This window comes from Artemia sp. Qi Xiang Cuo, chromosome 9, assembly GCF_049724085.1.
Source record: "Artemia sp. Qi Xiang Cuo chromosome 9, ASM4972408v1, whole genome shotgun sequence".
Lineage (NCBI taxonomy): Eukaryota > Metazoa > Arthropoda > Branchiopoda > Anostraca > Artemiidae > Artemia > Artemia sp. Qi Xiang Cuo.
In genome coordinates this window covers 20,507,094-20,523,606 of record NC_142802.1, presented here as the reverse complement: position 1 = coordinate 20,523,606, position 16,513 = coordinate 20,507,094, and the positions used below count along the sequence as shown (strand labels likewise).

The 16,513-nt window shown below is 36.9% G+C and overlaps 2 protein-coding genes across 2 annotated transcripts; both read right to left on the bottom strand.

The window, feature by feature from the left end:
• Nucleotides 1–7,957: 7,957 nt before the first annotated feature.
• Nucleotides 7,958–12,986, bottom strand: LOC148948432 (uncharacterized). Its single transcript, XM_089094924.1, has 2 exons — nt 12,313–12,986; nt 7,958–7,964 (listed from the first exon to the last, which is right to left on the bottom strand). The coding sequence occupies exons 1-2, from the start codon at nt 12,984–12,986 to the stop codon at nt 7,958–7,960; spliced, it is 681 nt and encodes a 226-aa protein (XP_088951050.1).
• A 20-nt stretch (nt 12,987–13,006) lies between these two features.
• LOC148948431 (uncharacterized) lies at nt 13,007–14,137 on the bottom strand. The gene is made up of 2 exons (XM_089094923.1): nt 13,796–14,137; nt 13,007–13,687 (listed from the first exon to the last, which is right to left on the bottom strand). The coding sequence occupies exons 1-2, from the start codon at nt 14,135–14,137 to the stop codon at nt 13,007–13,009; spliced, it is 1,023 nt and encodes a 340-aa protein (XP_088951049.1).
• Nucleotides 14,138–16,513: the final 2,376 nt, after the last annotated feature.

The window sequence follows — 16,513 nt, the reverse complement described above, 5'->3', positions numbered from 1 at the left end:
ATTAATAAAGAGTGTCAAACCAAAATTATAAAGGAGAATAAAATCTTAATCCAAAGAATTGGAAGGGAAAAGTATATAATCACATCTCCTTTCAAAGAAAAAATAAGAATACATTTCGAATGCAAAACTGAAAAAAACAGAAGAATGTTCTCTAACTGCAGAGATGTTAAAGATAAACAGTATGTATAGGGGAAAGATTACAAAAGAAATGGCACCTTTAAACATATCTATAATTAGCCAAAAAGGGAGCCTCTCCATAGCTGGTATAGAAAACGAATGGAGCAAAGAATTTGAAGATTTAATATCTATATATTTCCAAAGCAACTCCAAGACGCAGATTGGCATAGCTGAGCTAAGAAAAATGCACATTTCCTTAAAGGACGAAAAAGCAAGGAAAACGGCTAGCTATTGGACATTTTTTCTCAATACCTTTAATCTATTTCTATCTTTATTAGGACTAGTCTCTATAGGAATAATATTCAAAACATTGAGAAAACTATGGTTAGACTATAGGAAACAAAAATGTCAAGGATTTTGCGTAAATTTAGAACATGAAGAGATTGAACTAAATTGATTCATCAGCAAAGTTATGATTTCATTAAGAAAAAATAACTGTAATAAGAATTGCAAGTGGGTGAGGTGCTGAGAATGTGGGAAAGCCATCATAAGCTGACTAAATTGTATAAATAGCAAAGTATGACTTTTTGAGTAATTATAAAGGAAACGAAAGGAACCTTTTTTGCATTGATCAATCCAGTTTTCAGCAGCAGCCTCAGTCACAAAGAATAGCACTATTAATACAGTTTTGGTTAATACCACTTTCATCACAAAGGAGGAGTATTTCAAGGCACCAAACAAGTTAAACTAGGATAGAATGACTTACAGCCTCAACGGCGCGAGAGCCATCTTAATAAGAGAATCTTTTGGTTTGGGTTAACGACAACTGAATTAAAATCAAGTACGGTTATTCTTAGCTTAGCTCAACAATAAGTTGAACTAAAGGATTTTAATAACCCAGAACTCAAGCCTTGTTTAGCTGTTCAAGTGTAACCTTTTTAAGTAGAAACATTCGACAGCCTAAATTAACTTATACTTTTTCTTTTCGGTAAGCATTGGCGGATTGAACAAGTAGATCATTTGACCTTAGACCTAGAAGAGGTTTAGAAAGATTCAACATTATCAGAATTAGAATATTTTTCTTTTTATCTTGTTTTGCAATAAAAATCAGTTGTTACTCAATTCTGAGTACCGATTTCTTACCCAAACCTCAGTTTGCAACACGCTACCAAATATATTAGCCGTGTTAGTAGGGCAACCTTACACAGGTTGTCAAGAGAACGTATCAGCTATGCTTCAGGACCGGTTGATAGTATTAAGTTAAAAATTTCATCGTGTCTTGAAGGGGATGGGGAAAAAAGGTGCTATTTGCATACTGCTACTAATGCTGCTACAACTATTGGTACGCATAATTAGTGAGCCCTTCAACAATGTTGAAAAATTAATGTCTCAAAAGTTTGGTTGGATATTTGTTGTGGGATATGATGGGCGGGGGGGGGGGGGGGTTCTTTCAAATCACTTTCACTCTAAAAAAAGGCACTCTAACTTCCAATTTAAAATCAAATGAGGCCCATCTGAATTTAATACGACCACCCTTTCCCTAAAAACCTTACATACCCCAGGGCACAACTTAAAGCCCTTGCCCCAGGGCTCTGGGAGGTTTTGCCAACCCTGGAAACATTGTTACATGCTTATTGGACTATTTTCAACAAAATTGCCATTGCACAATTTCAATCAGATGCATTTGGTCAAAAGAGGGGTAGTGGGGGGAGGGGAGGCTATTGACTCTTAAAAGGAATTTTTAACTTCCAATTTCGACCAAATGAGCCACTTCTTAAGCTTATACACCCATCCATTTCATAAGGACCTTAGATTCCACCGGGGCATAACTTACATTCTACGGCTCTGGTGGTTTGTATCAACCTCAAAAGCCTTGTTATATGATATTTGAACTATTTTGAACAGAATGACTGTCTCAAAATATCTATTTGATACATCTCAGGAAAACACAGCGTGTTTGTGTGTGTTTGTGTGTGTGTGGGGGGGGGGGTAGCTACACTCTGATCACTTTGAATCTTAAGGGCCACTAGGATTTATGATTACCAATCCAATGAGTCCCCTCAAAAGCATATACCACCACCCTTTATATAAGAGCCTTATATCCCCCAAGGGCATAGCTTACAACCCTTTTCCCGAGAGCTGTAGGGGGGGGGGTCTCTTCCTCACAGGCATAATTTCCAAAACCTTTAACTATGATGAATAAAATAGTTATCTCCAAATTTTGATTGAAGGTGTTAAGGCAAACGATGAGCGTGGCAGGGGGGGGGACTGTTTACTCTCAAATCACTTTGACTCTGAAAAATGGCACTGTAACTTCCAATTTCAGATCAAATAAGCCCCATTTGATGTTTATGCGACCGCCCGTTCCATAAAACCTTATATGCCCTCATAAAATATCTTACAACCCTATCTCCAAGGCACTGGGGGGTTGTGTCATCCCTAGAGATATTATTGCATGTTCTTTGGACTATTTTGAAAAAAATCACTATCTCATAATTTCAATCAGATGAGTTTGGTGAAAGGTGTGATTGTAGGGGAGGAGGGCTAAATGCCCTCTATCACTTTTGACGCTTAAAAAGGAATTAGAATTTCCAATTTTCAACCAAATGAGCCTCTTATAAAGGTAAACAACCATTCCTTCCATAAAAACTTTAAATACCCCCTAGGCATAACTTAAACCCCTTGCCCTATTCTTTGGACTTTGCTTTAACTCCAAAATCCATGTTGTATGATATTTAGACTTTTTTGAATAGAATGGCTATCTCAAATTTTTAATTAGATACATTTCGGGACAATACAACGTGTGTGTGTGTGTGTGTGTGTGGGGGGGGGGGTTGCTGCCTTCCGATCACTTTGATTCTTAAAAAGAGCACTAAAGCGACTGATTACAATACAATGAGGCCCCTCCAAAGTTTACATGACCACACTTTCTATAAAAACCTTATATTCCCATGGGTGTAACTTACAATCCTTGCCCTGAGGGCTGGGGGATTTTTTATCCTCAAAGACATAATTTCCGGAAATTTCAAATACATTGAACAAAATGCTTATCTCAAAATTTTGATTCGAAGTGTTTGGGGAAATGATGGGCATGGGGGGGATCATTCGTCCTCTGATCACTTTCGACTAATAAAAAAGGCACTAGACCACTCAGTTTCCAATCGAAAGAGGTCTTTTTGGAGCTTTTACAGCAACCTTTTCTAAAAAACCTTATATACCCCACGGGCATACCTTACAACCCTTGGCCTGAGGGCTGTGGGGGCGGGGGGTTGGCATCCTCAAAGACATAATTTCCAAACCTTTTAACTACGTTCAACAAAATAGCCATATCAAACTGTTGATCGGAAGTGTTTGGGGAATAGATGGACGGAGGGGGGGGGAGGATTTTCCCTCTAATTACTTTCGCCTATTAAAAAGATTAATAACCCTCTCTGTTTCCAATCCAAAGAGCCCTCTTGTGGTAGTTGAGAAGGACGGGGAAAAGATATGACTTAATAGGTCATTTTCTAGCAACTTACGAGTTGCTATTACGTCTCCTCTTTTTCTACGGTATACTAAGGTAGGGAGTTTGAGAGTCTTATAGTACAGAGAGGCTAGGGTCATGCCAAATTCCAGGTGAGGACCGACCACGGCTTTTTACAGTTTCGTAATCACTCCCGACTTCCTGGTGGTAAATATTCACTTTATGAGGCCAAGGGCTTGGTTTGCTTTTGCAACTTGAACTCGTGTGTGGCAGTGAAACTTCAGCTAATTGTCAACAATAACCCCAGGTCCTTCTCCTCACTGACAGACTCAAGCTGGACGTCTCCTATGTGATATGCAAGTTTTGGATTATTGTGTCCAAGACGTAGAACTTTACATTTTAAGGCATTGAACTGTAGACACCAATCTGCTGACCATCTAGACAGTCTGTCCAGATCTTCTTGCATAGTTGATAGATTTAGGTTGTTGTGGGCCAGTCCTAGGAGCTTACAGTCATCAGCATATAGCGTCAAAGGATTCTTCAGGTTTGTTGCCCAGTTATTGATACACATGCTGACAAGCCTAATTAGTTCTAGTTAGTTTTTGTAGTCAGATACTAATATGAAACTCGTGCTTTACCTGTAGAGCGGTTTCTCGGGTTTTCTGTTTTCGGAAATCTCACCGGCTCTGCAGTAGTGAAACAAATCATCAGCCAATACATTGCGTTCGGCTTAAAAATGGAGAAATTTGTGGGGGTTGGTTTTGATGGGGCCAGCAACATGTCGGGCTGCTATTCTGATACAAAGGCAGAAATTAAGAAAAAATATCCGCATGTGATCTACACCCACTGTGCATCGCACAGCTTAAATTTGGCTTTATGTAAAACTAGTAGGGTAGGACTTGTTAGGTCAACCTTTGCTACTATACAGCAGATTATATCATTTTTATTATCCTCACCAAAAAGAACGAATATGTTTGTAGAAGCGGTCGCTGTCATTTGTCCTGATAGTCCTGTGAGGAAGCTTGTGAAGTTGTACGAAACAAGATGGGTGGAGTGTCAAGATCGCATTTTATTTTTTATTTTTTGCATTGTGTGATTATTTCTGTACTTGCGGAAATAGTTGGTAGCATACGGTGCGATAGGGAAGTTATTTCAAATGCGAATGCGTTTATGTTCTGATACTTTACGGCAGTCAAAACAAAATAATTTTGAAATATTTTTTCAGAAAGCCTATGAGCTTGCACAAGAGTTAAATGTTGCTCCAACTGTTCCAAGGTCTATCCACCAAAAGTCCATCAACAATAATGAGTCCATCAAGGTTTTTTATCGTGAGTCATTGTTCGAATCTTACTTTTCTTCACTTATTGAAGAATTTGATCAAAGATTTTTGCGCCATCAGTATGCATCTTTCAAAAAATTGGAAGGCTTTTGCCAGCTAACAGTGAGTCATTAAAAATCACTGAATGTGTGAACGCTGTTGCTGTTTACGAGGGATTTCACGGGGGTAGACGTGCGCTCGAATGTGATTTAGTCCTTTGGAAACAAAAGTGGCTCGGAATGTCTGAGGAACCGTCAACTATTGCTTCGACTCTTGCGTCATGTGATGCAAAATTTTCCCCATGCATTCGAAGGCTTTTGACGATTTTTCAGACATTACCTGTGACTACCGCTTCTGCTGAGAGGAGCTTTAGCTATCTTAAGTGATTAAAAACCTATCTCCGGAGCTCAACAGGCAAGGAGCGTCTGAACAGACTAGCTCACATGACCCTGAAACACGATATCCAGGTCGATGCTGACCAGGTTTTTGATCGATTTGCAGCCAAAAACGACTGGCGGCTGTTACTCTGAGAGGCTAGGTTTGTTTTCGTTGCTTGTTTCTCTAAGTGCAGGTGATTCTGTTTTTTAAACTTTAATTGTGCTTCATCCTCTGAAAACTTGTTAATATCAATACATTTCTTGCTTTCAGGACTGCTATATTAGGTAGACTGAGGCCCCCACCCCTCCAAAACCAAATTCTGGGCAATTGTCTTTTATATAATATTATTTTTTATTTATTTGGTTCTCTAAAACAAGGGTCCCATAGGCAAATATAAGTAATAATGCACTTCTTTTTTTTATATTTTCTAAATTCTGCTGTTTCGTGGCAGTTCCAAAACATCTACTCCCCCAAAATAGAATTTCACTGCTTCTAACTTTTTTTTTTAATTCTGACTATTGGCAAAATTTTGTCATCCATTCTCAAACAAAAAAAAGTACTACTAGAAATACTCATGACAAGTGTGTACTTTCCATTTCTTTACCTAGCTACCCCCCCACCCTCTGCCTAAAATCTTGCACTATGATGGATAATTTTCTTGCTCACAAGACTGCTTTAAAAAGGTAGACTGAAGGCCCCCCCCCCAAACAAAATCCTGGGTACGCCACTCATTCTGATTTATTACTAAAATTAGACTTGATTAGGGTGGTTTTTAAGACTAAACTAATTTTTCCTTGAAAATAATCCCACCTAAGTGTTTTCAAATTAATTGGATGATTCTTTGTTTTGTTATCCTTGTATCATTTATGTTTTACTCTATTTTATTCTCATCATTCTTGACTAGATTACCTGCAATAGTTTGCTAGGTCATTTCTGTTCACTATTTATCTTTTCGCCTCATTTTCGTTACTTAGTTCCTCCTGGAGTTTTTATTTTAATTTATAATCTTCTTTTTATTTGATGATAATAATGTTTTTGAACCCAAGATCAGTTTCGAAGGGAATAAAATATTGCATCTTGAACAAAAATTAACGTTATCCATGGAATTTTTTTCTGGGGTAAATAAAACGTTCCCATCAGAACAAAATATCCTTTTTTTTTATTTTTTTATAAGTTTTCAAAATTATTTTCACTTAACAAAGTTTATCGTCTTCAATAAAGAGAGAGAAAAAATTCTTCAATGATAGGACTGGTGAACGATAGATTAGATTTCATCATGGATTTCTTTTTATTCTTACTGAGTTGGCCTCTAATGTTTTTTTCTGCACCCGCTTTGTCTTTTTCCTTTGATCTCTTATCCCCTTGAGGGTCTTCATGTTCATTGGAATCGCTTTCCAATTAATTATCTATTCAGCTGAGACGTCTAACTCTGTCCTACTTACCACCTGAGCCAGCTGGGTTTGCTTAGTTAGTTGCAGCTTTAGTTTTACTAAGACCATTGTAACTTGCATAAAATAGACACTTTTTTTATCATGTAAAGATGACATTCCGTTGGCAAAGCGGACTATGAGATTATAAATGAATTTTAATTTCTATTTTAATAATATTATTTGTACCTCAATACCTTCTCTTTGCTTTAGGGAATGCTCAAAGAATGACTCTGTTTGCTTCAGTCACCTAATATAAGAAAACGGGAACAAACAGAAGACCCAAAGACTGTAACAATACCTCACATACTGTTAGGATGGAAAAAAAATTCATGGACAAAAGTACCTCGTCTCGGTAACTTCATCATTTTAATATTTAAAATGTTTCACAGTTTTAATCTCCCTGTCTAAACATTCAGCTTTTATAAAAGAAAAAGTATTCTCAATACAAAAAAAAACGCCCTGGCCTTTAGAAGACTTATGGGGTATTAGCTATGAATCTGGCTCTTCTAGGGGCATCAATCATATATCGCCAGCAGTATTCGTTTGTTAGCTATTTTAGTAAGGACCCTAAATTTCATAGCGGCTTTTCTGTTTGCCAAAATGTTTGATGCTTTTGCGTATCTTCGAACGACATATACACAGGTACACTTATATGCATGCGTATTAATGAGACAATCAGCGTTATAGATTCAGGCGTAAACACGGGCATGATGTCTCTGACATATATAATTTTATCCATTTATTAAGCACTCTCTAAATGCTTGAAACAATACAAACTGGAATTAGAAGGTGAAGGCTAGGCAAAGGGAGGTGAAAACCATGTTAGGTAGCCTAGAGCTGGTCACTTAAATGAAAAAGTGATGAAACTTTAAGAATTTAGCAGTAAATATGCTACTGAGACGTAACTAACATTATTTTGATGAGCATGGTCAAAGTTTAGAAGCTAAGAATTGGTAAAATTACTATTGAAGAACGTTTAACAGATTTAAAGACTTTCAAAAATTGGTTATCGCAATTCGTTGCATATTCATTACTGTAGTAATTTTTAAAAACCTATATAGATATAGTTACAAGCCTTAGCTACGAGGTACTTACGACTGGTCTTTTGAGGTGGATTTGGCTCATCTTCCCAGAGAGATATCTTCTTCTCAGGGGGAGCAGCTGCAAGGACATCATTAAATTTACGATCTGAAGAGACAATTGTCTGAGTATCTTGACTTGAATTAGAGGTAGTGAAATGGACTCTCAAAGTTAAAGTCTGGAAGAAATTAACAGATAATTAATAACTATTCAAAGAGACTGTCAGACGACAGGGATAAAAGACATAAATTGCTGTAGTGGATTCTTTTTTGTGAGAACTGGACGAATTTTTTTGCCCCTCCAAATTTTTTTCTGAACATTCCAACTTAATTCCGAAGCCGGAATGCAGAACAAGGTATTTCATACCAAACTACGATATAATCTGCCCTTTTTTATTACTAACAAATATAATAACTAATACCCAAATAATTCCCAGTCCATATCCTCCTGGATAATTCCAGATGCTCATTAGAAAGGAAATTGAAAGTAATTTATTGCTGTTAAACTGTAGTCTCAGACACTTGTAAATTCGTTGGTACTTTCCCGGTTTTTCAGTTTTCTGCTTGAAAATTCAAATATTGGATTCCAAGTCAAATTTTAACAAGATTTGTTCTGTAAGTCAAAATTTTCGATGAACAGTATTTTTTTGAATAGGTTCTTAATGATAATTTTACTAAAGAAATTTGGGTATGCAAGGCTGAATTAAGGACTTCTGTTGAAGGAAGTACAAAAAAAAGACAACGACAAAATGCATAGAAAAAATTATAAATAATATTTTACCGTATTTCTACAATTAATGAGCGTAGTGTATTTTAAACTTGTTAGTTAAATGTTCCCTCCCCCCCCCACTATAAAAACTACTTTGAGCCAAGGTAGGAGTTTTGGGTGTGAGGCAAATTAAGCAAAAAAGAGAAAACAAATAAATTAATACAATATGTTAAAATGTAGAAATGTTGATATTCCATAGAGAAGCAGAAACCATTGGATCTCCTCTTCATGCAATATGAGCCTGTCTCTGCCACTAATCATTTTATCAACATACACATTTCAGGAAAATTTTCTTGAACATTCCAACTTAATTCCGAAGCCGAGATGCAGAACAAGGTATTTCTTACCAAACTACAGATAAAATCTGTCCTTTTTTTTATTGCTAACAGATATAATGACTAATACCCAAATAATTACCAATACATATTCCCCCTGGATAATTCCAGATTTTTATTAGAAGGGAAATTGAAAGTAATTTATTGCTGTTAAAGTGTATGCACAGATACTTGTAAATTGGTTGGTAGTTTCCCACCTTTTCAGTTTTGTACTTGAGAATTCAAATATTGGATTGTAAGTCAAATTTTAAATAAGATTTGATCATGAAGTCAAAATTTTCGATGAACAGTAGTTTTTTTTTAGAAGTTCTTAATGATAATTTTGCTAAAGAAATTTGGGCATGCAAGGCTGAATCAAGGACTTCTGTTGAGGGAAGTACAAAAAAAAAACAACAGACAAATTGCCTCAAAAATTTTAAATAGTATTCTAACACATTTCTACACTCCATGAGTGTAGTGTATTTTAAACTTGTTAGTGTAGTGTTCCCTGTAAAAAAGAGAAAACAAACTAATGCGATATGTTAAAAATGTAGAAATGTTGATATTCCATAGAGGAGCAGAACCATAGGATCTCCTCTCCATGCAATATGAGCCTGCCTCTGCCACTAATTGTTTTATTAACACACACACTTTTTCAGATCAACCTATTCAACAGAAAAGTATTTCCAGTATGACACAATACTTTAATGCACACATTTATAGCATTCTCAAACATGAAATTGTTCTTGGAGAATTTTAAGCATAATATTCAAAAACTGATAATGAAGCAAAGCATGATGACTAGTTTCAGTAGAATTCAAGAAAAGGTAGTTTTAGAGGTCCAGTTGAATAGTTAAGTTAAAAGTATAAAACTTCATTGAATGAATTTAAAGCCTAAATTATGCCCCAGAAGTGTTTTCAAGCTCATATGTCTGCACTTTTCTTATTTCTAATACATAGAGAAGTCCATGATAATGATGAAGACACAATTCCAAAGGTCTGAGCAGAATTTTAAATACTGTTATTAACTATTTTAAAATTGTTTTTAACAATTTAAAAATTTTAAACAATTTCAGAATTTTGTTTATTTAAGACACATTTTTCTAAATTTTTAGAACTTGTACAGCAGGATTTAGCAAAAGGATTTGGCAATTCTAAAATCCCTTTCCCCAAGACTCGTTTATGCAGTAAATTTATTTCTGAAAGTTCCCTTTCTATGAAATAAAATTTGTCCAAGTTCATTAATGATCACTGTCCTTTGAATGAAGAACTCATAAAGTAAGATATTTGAAAAGATGAGTAACATGATACTTCATTAACATGGGTAGGGCTGACAATCCCTATGGCTTCTCAAAACCAAAAGATACTTTGCTCTTCATTGAAAAAATACAATTAAAATATTCTAAGTTTCTTAACTATAATAAATCAAAAATTATTAAGACTTTAAGAAATAAATATCAGCATGTGTGTATTAAATTGACAATGCATATTCATTTTTTTTCTTTAGTAAAGTGCTAATTATTTTCTGGTTTTAAGAAGGCATGGAAGGTGTCAGCCCTGGTCACACTAATTTCTGCTAATTGTAATTTCTGTTTGTTTTACGTTTCAATAGTTGGTTGGTTTGGTGTGAAATCAGCATTGAACAGGATTAACTCCTCCCTCCCTGAGGTATAGAATATTTTGAAGAACTTTGTCCCATAGACACAGCAATGGTTTTTGAGCAATGGAGCAATGCAATGGAGGTTTTGAGCACTCAAGGTATGAAAAGAGGTATTAAAATTAATGCATGGAAGAATGCTGCTTAAATAAGGAATAAATGAGGATAAAGAGATGATACTGGGCAATGAAAAGATCGAGCAAACAAATATATTTACAAACCCACTTGAATGTAGGCTAGCATTACTAGTAAGAATGGTAGATATAGCGAGGATGAACATGTAGAATGACGATAGCGCAGGATGTAATTTTTTTAGTTTAAAAAGGCTTTGAAGAATAAACACCTAAGTCTTCAAGCTAAGGTGATAGCAACAGTGATGACAGCAGTCAAGTTTGGGTCTGAAACAAAAATTTCTCAAAAGGCTGAGAAAGATATAATACCAGATCTGTATTTTATTCAGAAGAGCTGTCTTTATGTGAGCTGTCCTTTTTCTGCATCAGGTGCACTAAAGAAATTTATTCCTGTAGACTCCTTTTAGCTGATCCAGCCATATTACTTGTTTAGCTTTTATACACCAGCAAAATCTAAATTTTGTAACACTCTTGGAAAACAAATTATAGTATTTGAAGTAGTGTTGTAATGCATAAAAGTGGTCGCGATAAAGTTGAGTATTTTACGTATTTTACCACAGTTTATATAATTATCCAGTATGATCTTTCCCTATCTCACCCATTATAAAAACCCGGACCAAGGTGCGAGTGCTCCAGAGAACGTTTTTGCAGATAGAAACATAAGCGGAATCAGATATTTTCACGGGTAGACAAGTCAGACAGTGATCTAATGGGAAACAAGTGGAAGCCCGCTATTACGAATAATGCACTTTGTTGGAAACAATCGGAAACAGACTAACCTACTAATTCAGAAATAAGTGGGAGGAGCTTTTTGTTCGTACCGAGAATGAAGACCAGAAATGATCTGCGATAAACTTACTGGATAATTATATAAACTGTGAATTTTACGGACCACCGTAAAATTGGTATTTTACATAATTTACCTATCTTGCGTAATTTACGTATTTTACTAGTATCTTACATATTTTACGAGGGCTTACGATTTTCACAGCTCTAAAACGCGAAAAGGCTGGCAGTAATAGGTTTGGATATGAATCTATTTTATGTAAAGCTGTATCACCCGGTTTAAAAGGTCGTCTGTCTGATTTCAGTCTCTTGTTATCAGAACGATAAAGTATATTATAGTACAAGTATTTATAATTTTAAAATGGTGAAATATTAGCTGAAATAAAGTTGTAAGCTGTTAAAGACAGAAAGGGCTACAAGCCGGATTGACATATAACAAACAAGAGCAAAAAATTAAATAGCCGAGAAAAAGGAGGATAATGTCAGCCAGTTGACAGAAAAGAAGCAAAAATGACAGAAGCAAATATTTCATCCCGGACTTCCGCCCAGCCGCCTTCGGTGTTCAAAAAAAAGAAAACTGATCTTTTGAAGTAACTCTTAACAGAGAAGAAGAAAGACTGAATCAAACAAACCAAGCCAGAATAGATAAAAGGCTATTCACCAATTAGATACGGCGAGAATTCTCTGCTTAGTAAATGACTTAGCTTGTCAACTGACCTAATTCTCATTAAAAGTTTGGTCAGATGATCTTAATTTAAACTGAAGAAAAATTTTCATTTGAATCCTGTAATTTTAAAAAATTGGAAATTGGGTATATTGGAATATCTCCAGTATCTATTTAAGGCAAGGTCTCTGTTTGACTTTCTTAACTTAAAGTCTTGCTCAGTATGGTCGCCAGCGATAAGGGAACTGCTTGACAGCGCTGTCAGTTTTTTCCAAGCAACCCTGTCCAGGGCTAAGGATGGGGCCTCATTTGGGTCGATGTTGCGGTTGAAGAGGCGTTTATTTATAACATCAGCCCATCTGGTGTGCTGCCTCCCTTGAGGACGTTTCCAGACAGTCGAGGGATTGAAGTCCGATATGATCCTAGCAGGAGCAGTTGGCAGGAGGCAGAGTAAGTGGCCGTACCATCTTAGAGAACGAGCTTCTACGTGGGTGGAGAGGTTCACTAACTTGAAGGTCCTCAGGATCCATTTGAAGCCTTCAACTCGACTCAGGTAACTAGTTTGGATGGCATCGACCTTTCTTAGCTGTGTTTGGGTTATCGACCATGTCTCAGAAGAGTAAAGCATGATGCTTGAGACTTTGGCGTTGTAGATACAGGCTTTCGTAAGGTGACTAATTTGCGGTTTGTGGAAGACTGCTCTCAGGAGTCGTCCGAATACAGAGTTTGCCTTGGCTGATCTGACTGAGATCTGGGCGTCAAGTTTGCCATTTGATGATATAATTGATCCAAGATAAGATAACTGCCTTACCACGTCAACAGCTTGGCCGTTGATTGCAACAGTTAAGAGTGATACCGATTCGGTCTTTTCTATGGGCATGATCTTCGTTTTCTTCCAGTTTATTTCCAGCCAAATTCTGGAAGCAGTAGAGGAGAGGGTCTCGAGTACAGAATAAGTTGGTCGAGATGTTTACTAAGGACGGCTACATCGTCGGCAAAGTCTACATCAGACAAAGTCCTCCCGGCATAACTTATACCAAAAGGGTGGACCCGGCGTGTCTCATTCAAAGCTTTCTTTTTGAATTCCAGTGTATTCTCAACAATCTGTCTGACTCTATGAATCCGTTCAGCTGTCAATCTTACTGGCATGAATCCGGCTTGTTGGGGGCGAGGCAGGAACTTATTGCAAGAACTTATTGCACGTTTCAACAGGAGCATTGCAAACAGCTTTCCAGGAACAGAGAGTAGGGTGATGCCACAGTAGTTGCTGCAATCCGTCTTACTGCCCTTGCACTTAAACACTAGCACGATGATTCCTTTCTTCCAGTCTGACGGTATAAATTCAGCGTGCCAGATTATGCTGAACACAATCTGCAGCCAAAGTATCGTTGTAGGGCCACCCGTAATAAGAAGCTCTGAAGCGATGCCACAGGTGCCAGCTGCTTTATTGTGTTTCAGTTTCCTCAATGCAGATTTAATCTCCTCAGAAGAAAATTTGGCGCCGTTGGGGGCAGGGGTGGCTTCTGCAGCATTGGCAACAAGCCCTGGGTCAATGCAGTTGGGAGGATCAGAGTTTGGCAGCTTATTAAAGTGTTACTCCCAGAGACTAACACATTGAGACTGGTCGTGTACAGTTTCTCAATTCGCTGCTTTCAGGCTTGCGGACGTCATGTCAGGTTGGCCAGTCACCTCGCACAGGATCCTGAATGTTGCGCCTATGTCTTTCTTTTGGGCAGCTTGCTTGAACTCAGCGGCTTTACCCGCAATGAAGGCTGTCTTGTCCCTATGAAGTAAGGAGTTGCGTAGTTTAGTGAGCTGTCTGTAGAGTGTCATATCTTCTCGTAATCTCGCTCGCCGTCTCTGCTCAATTATTTCAAACGTCTGGTTTCTAATCCACTCTTTCTTCTTTTGCGGCTTCGAGCCCACAACTTCGGTAGCTGTTCTGAGAATATTGTCTTTGAAATTAGCCCATGCTGAAACGCTTTCTGAATACAGCTGGAGAGCCTCGAAGCGGTTAGAGACTTCAGCCATATACCGCTCGCGAATCCAGGGATTTGGCTTCAGTCGGGAGGTGTCTATCTTCTTGGTGAATGAGGAGTTACTCTAATTGGCCCTCACCTGGAGTTTTATCCTTGCAGAGACGAGACAATGGTCGGCATTGCCGAGCTCAGCACCTCTGTATGAGCGGCAGTTCTGGACAGCCGAAAGCCAGCGTCTTGGAAAAAATAATGTAGTCAAGCATCTTTTTTGTCTTGCCATCATTGCTGTTCCATGGGTACTTCGCAGTGTCTTTTCTCACAAACCAGGTATTTGTGACTGATATAGTATGGGTAATAAAACAATGGAGCAGCCGCTCGCCATTATCATTAAGAGCGTCAACTGTCACAGGTACAACAGTACCATTGTACAGACCAGAGCTGTTAGTACCACACGCGTTAAAATCTCCTAAGACTGGGAGGTAGTCGTGCGGAGGTACGGAGGAGAGCTCGGAGGACAGTACCGCATAGATGTTGTCCTTATTTTCATCTTGGGCCACGTTTGTCGGTACATAGTGTGAGAAAGCCTTATTATAGCCTAACTAAATTGTAAAAATAACCAAGCCTAATTATGAATTTTGTGTAAGTAAAAATAACAAAGTCTTATTATGACTTTTTTGTAAAGATACCAAATCCAAAATTGTTAAATCTTTGTTGAACAAAGAGAGACCCTTATCTCAGCAAGGTACAAACTTGTCTTTGACTTTGCAACAATTTATGTCACCATAAAATGCAAATAAATCAGTATGTTTCAAAATCAGATTGAACGCTTAAAAATATCACTTGAAAATATTACATGATAAAAATTGCTTCAAAACAGGGTTTTTCTCAAGACACTGAGTGTCTGTTCTGTCTTTGTAAAGTAAACTTCGAAAGGTTAGATTTTCGTTTTTTTTCTTTGTCTTCTTTTTTGTTTAGCACTTAGGACGACTTGGCGGAGGTCCTTGTCAAAATATTTGCTTATATTTTGTCTATTTCATGGTTCGCCACTGGCTGACAAAATCCTCGTTTTTTCACCCTTTTTTATTTTATTTTTCATTTTGTCAGTTTCTCTCCTCTCTGAGTTTCATTTGTTATATTAGGAGAGCTTTGTGCTTCTCTTTCCCGCCTAGTGACCCATGGAACTTACCTAGGATTTATTAAAATCTTATATATAAGAAGATTGGGACTATCGGACAATAAAACTACTCCTCCCTTGTGTATTATCCGACGTTTATACGAAAAGGGACCTCATTCGTCTTTTTTAGCCAATCTTGCATTTGCTAACCTGCGCCAGCTGATTTATATAAAGGCGAACATGATGTTGTACAGAAAGGCTAGGGAACAAAGGGGAATTATATTGTCCAATTAAAAATTTCAATTCCTTTTTTTCAGGATAGATTCAATCTTCCCTTGTGAATGTTAAGTTTATCGAAGGTCCAAGGAACGTTCACCTCTTTTTCAAGATATAAAAATAAGAGCTTGGTTTAGTTTAAACAAATAATTTGAGTTCTACTCAAAGGGTTATTCCAAGTTTCCGAGAAACAATAATTTGAAGTAAAGAATTTTAATTACCTTAGTATCCAAGTCTTGTCTAATTATCCAAGAGTAAAACTTGAAATAAGAAGTATTGATAGCCTAGAACTAATTTAATCCCTTTTTAAGGTAAACAAATTGGATTGAACAACAGACACAAAACAATATAAGATTAGCCGACCTAGAAGAGGTATTGGAAGAATTCAGAATAATTAGAATTACAACATTTTTTCTTTTATTCTATTTGTAATAAATATCAGATATCACTGGATTGTGAGTACCGATTCAAACCAACGCCTCAGTTATAACACGCTACCAAATTTTAGCCCCGATAAGTAGGGCAATCTTATAACTGGTGACAGCGGTACTCAAGCTCAGTGCAACTTTCGTTTAAGGAGGGGAGGATTAATAAAAATTATAAATTTTTGTAAAAATTTAGTTCTCTATTCCTCCCAAGAAGCTGTGTGTTCAGTTTTTCCGACGATTATTGTCAAAGCCTATCAGAAACAGAAAAGTTTGAAAAAGTGTTCCCTTAAGCAAACAAATTTAAATAGCTTGACTTGAAAGGAAGTTTAGACAGCTTTTTCCCTTCCTAAAATTCATTCTTTCTTCTCTTTTTCTTTCTCTTTGTTACAAGCTCTAGTATCCGTATGGTCTGTAATTTACTCAAATAGTACCACAGGTTAATCCTCTTTAAGAGTGTGTAATCATAATACTAGTCTTGAAGGTTAATTTAAATCGACATACTGAGCTAATTCTCTCACAATTTATAAACAAACTCATTTTAGTGATTTAAAACAATTTAAAGGTTCAAAACGTTCCCCACACTAAGAGTTGAAAATAATGAGCCATTATG

Bases quoted from the DNA above. Each gene is read 5' to 3' on its own strand.
- LOC148948432 (XM_089094924.1), bottom strand. From the start codon at position 12,986: ATGCCCATAGAAAAGACCGAATCGGTATCACTCTTAACTGTTGCAATC.
- LOC148948431 (XM_089094923.1), bottom strand. From the start codon at position 14,137: ATGGCTGAAGTCTCTAACCGCTTCGAGGCTCTCCAGCTGTATTCAGAA. The intron at 13,688-13,795 runs GTGACTGGCCAA...CACTTTAATAAG, and splicing joins CATTCAGGATCCTGTGCGAG to CTGCCAAACTCTGATCCTCC.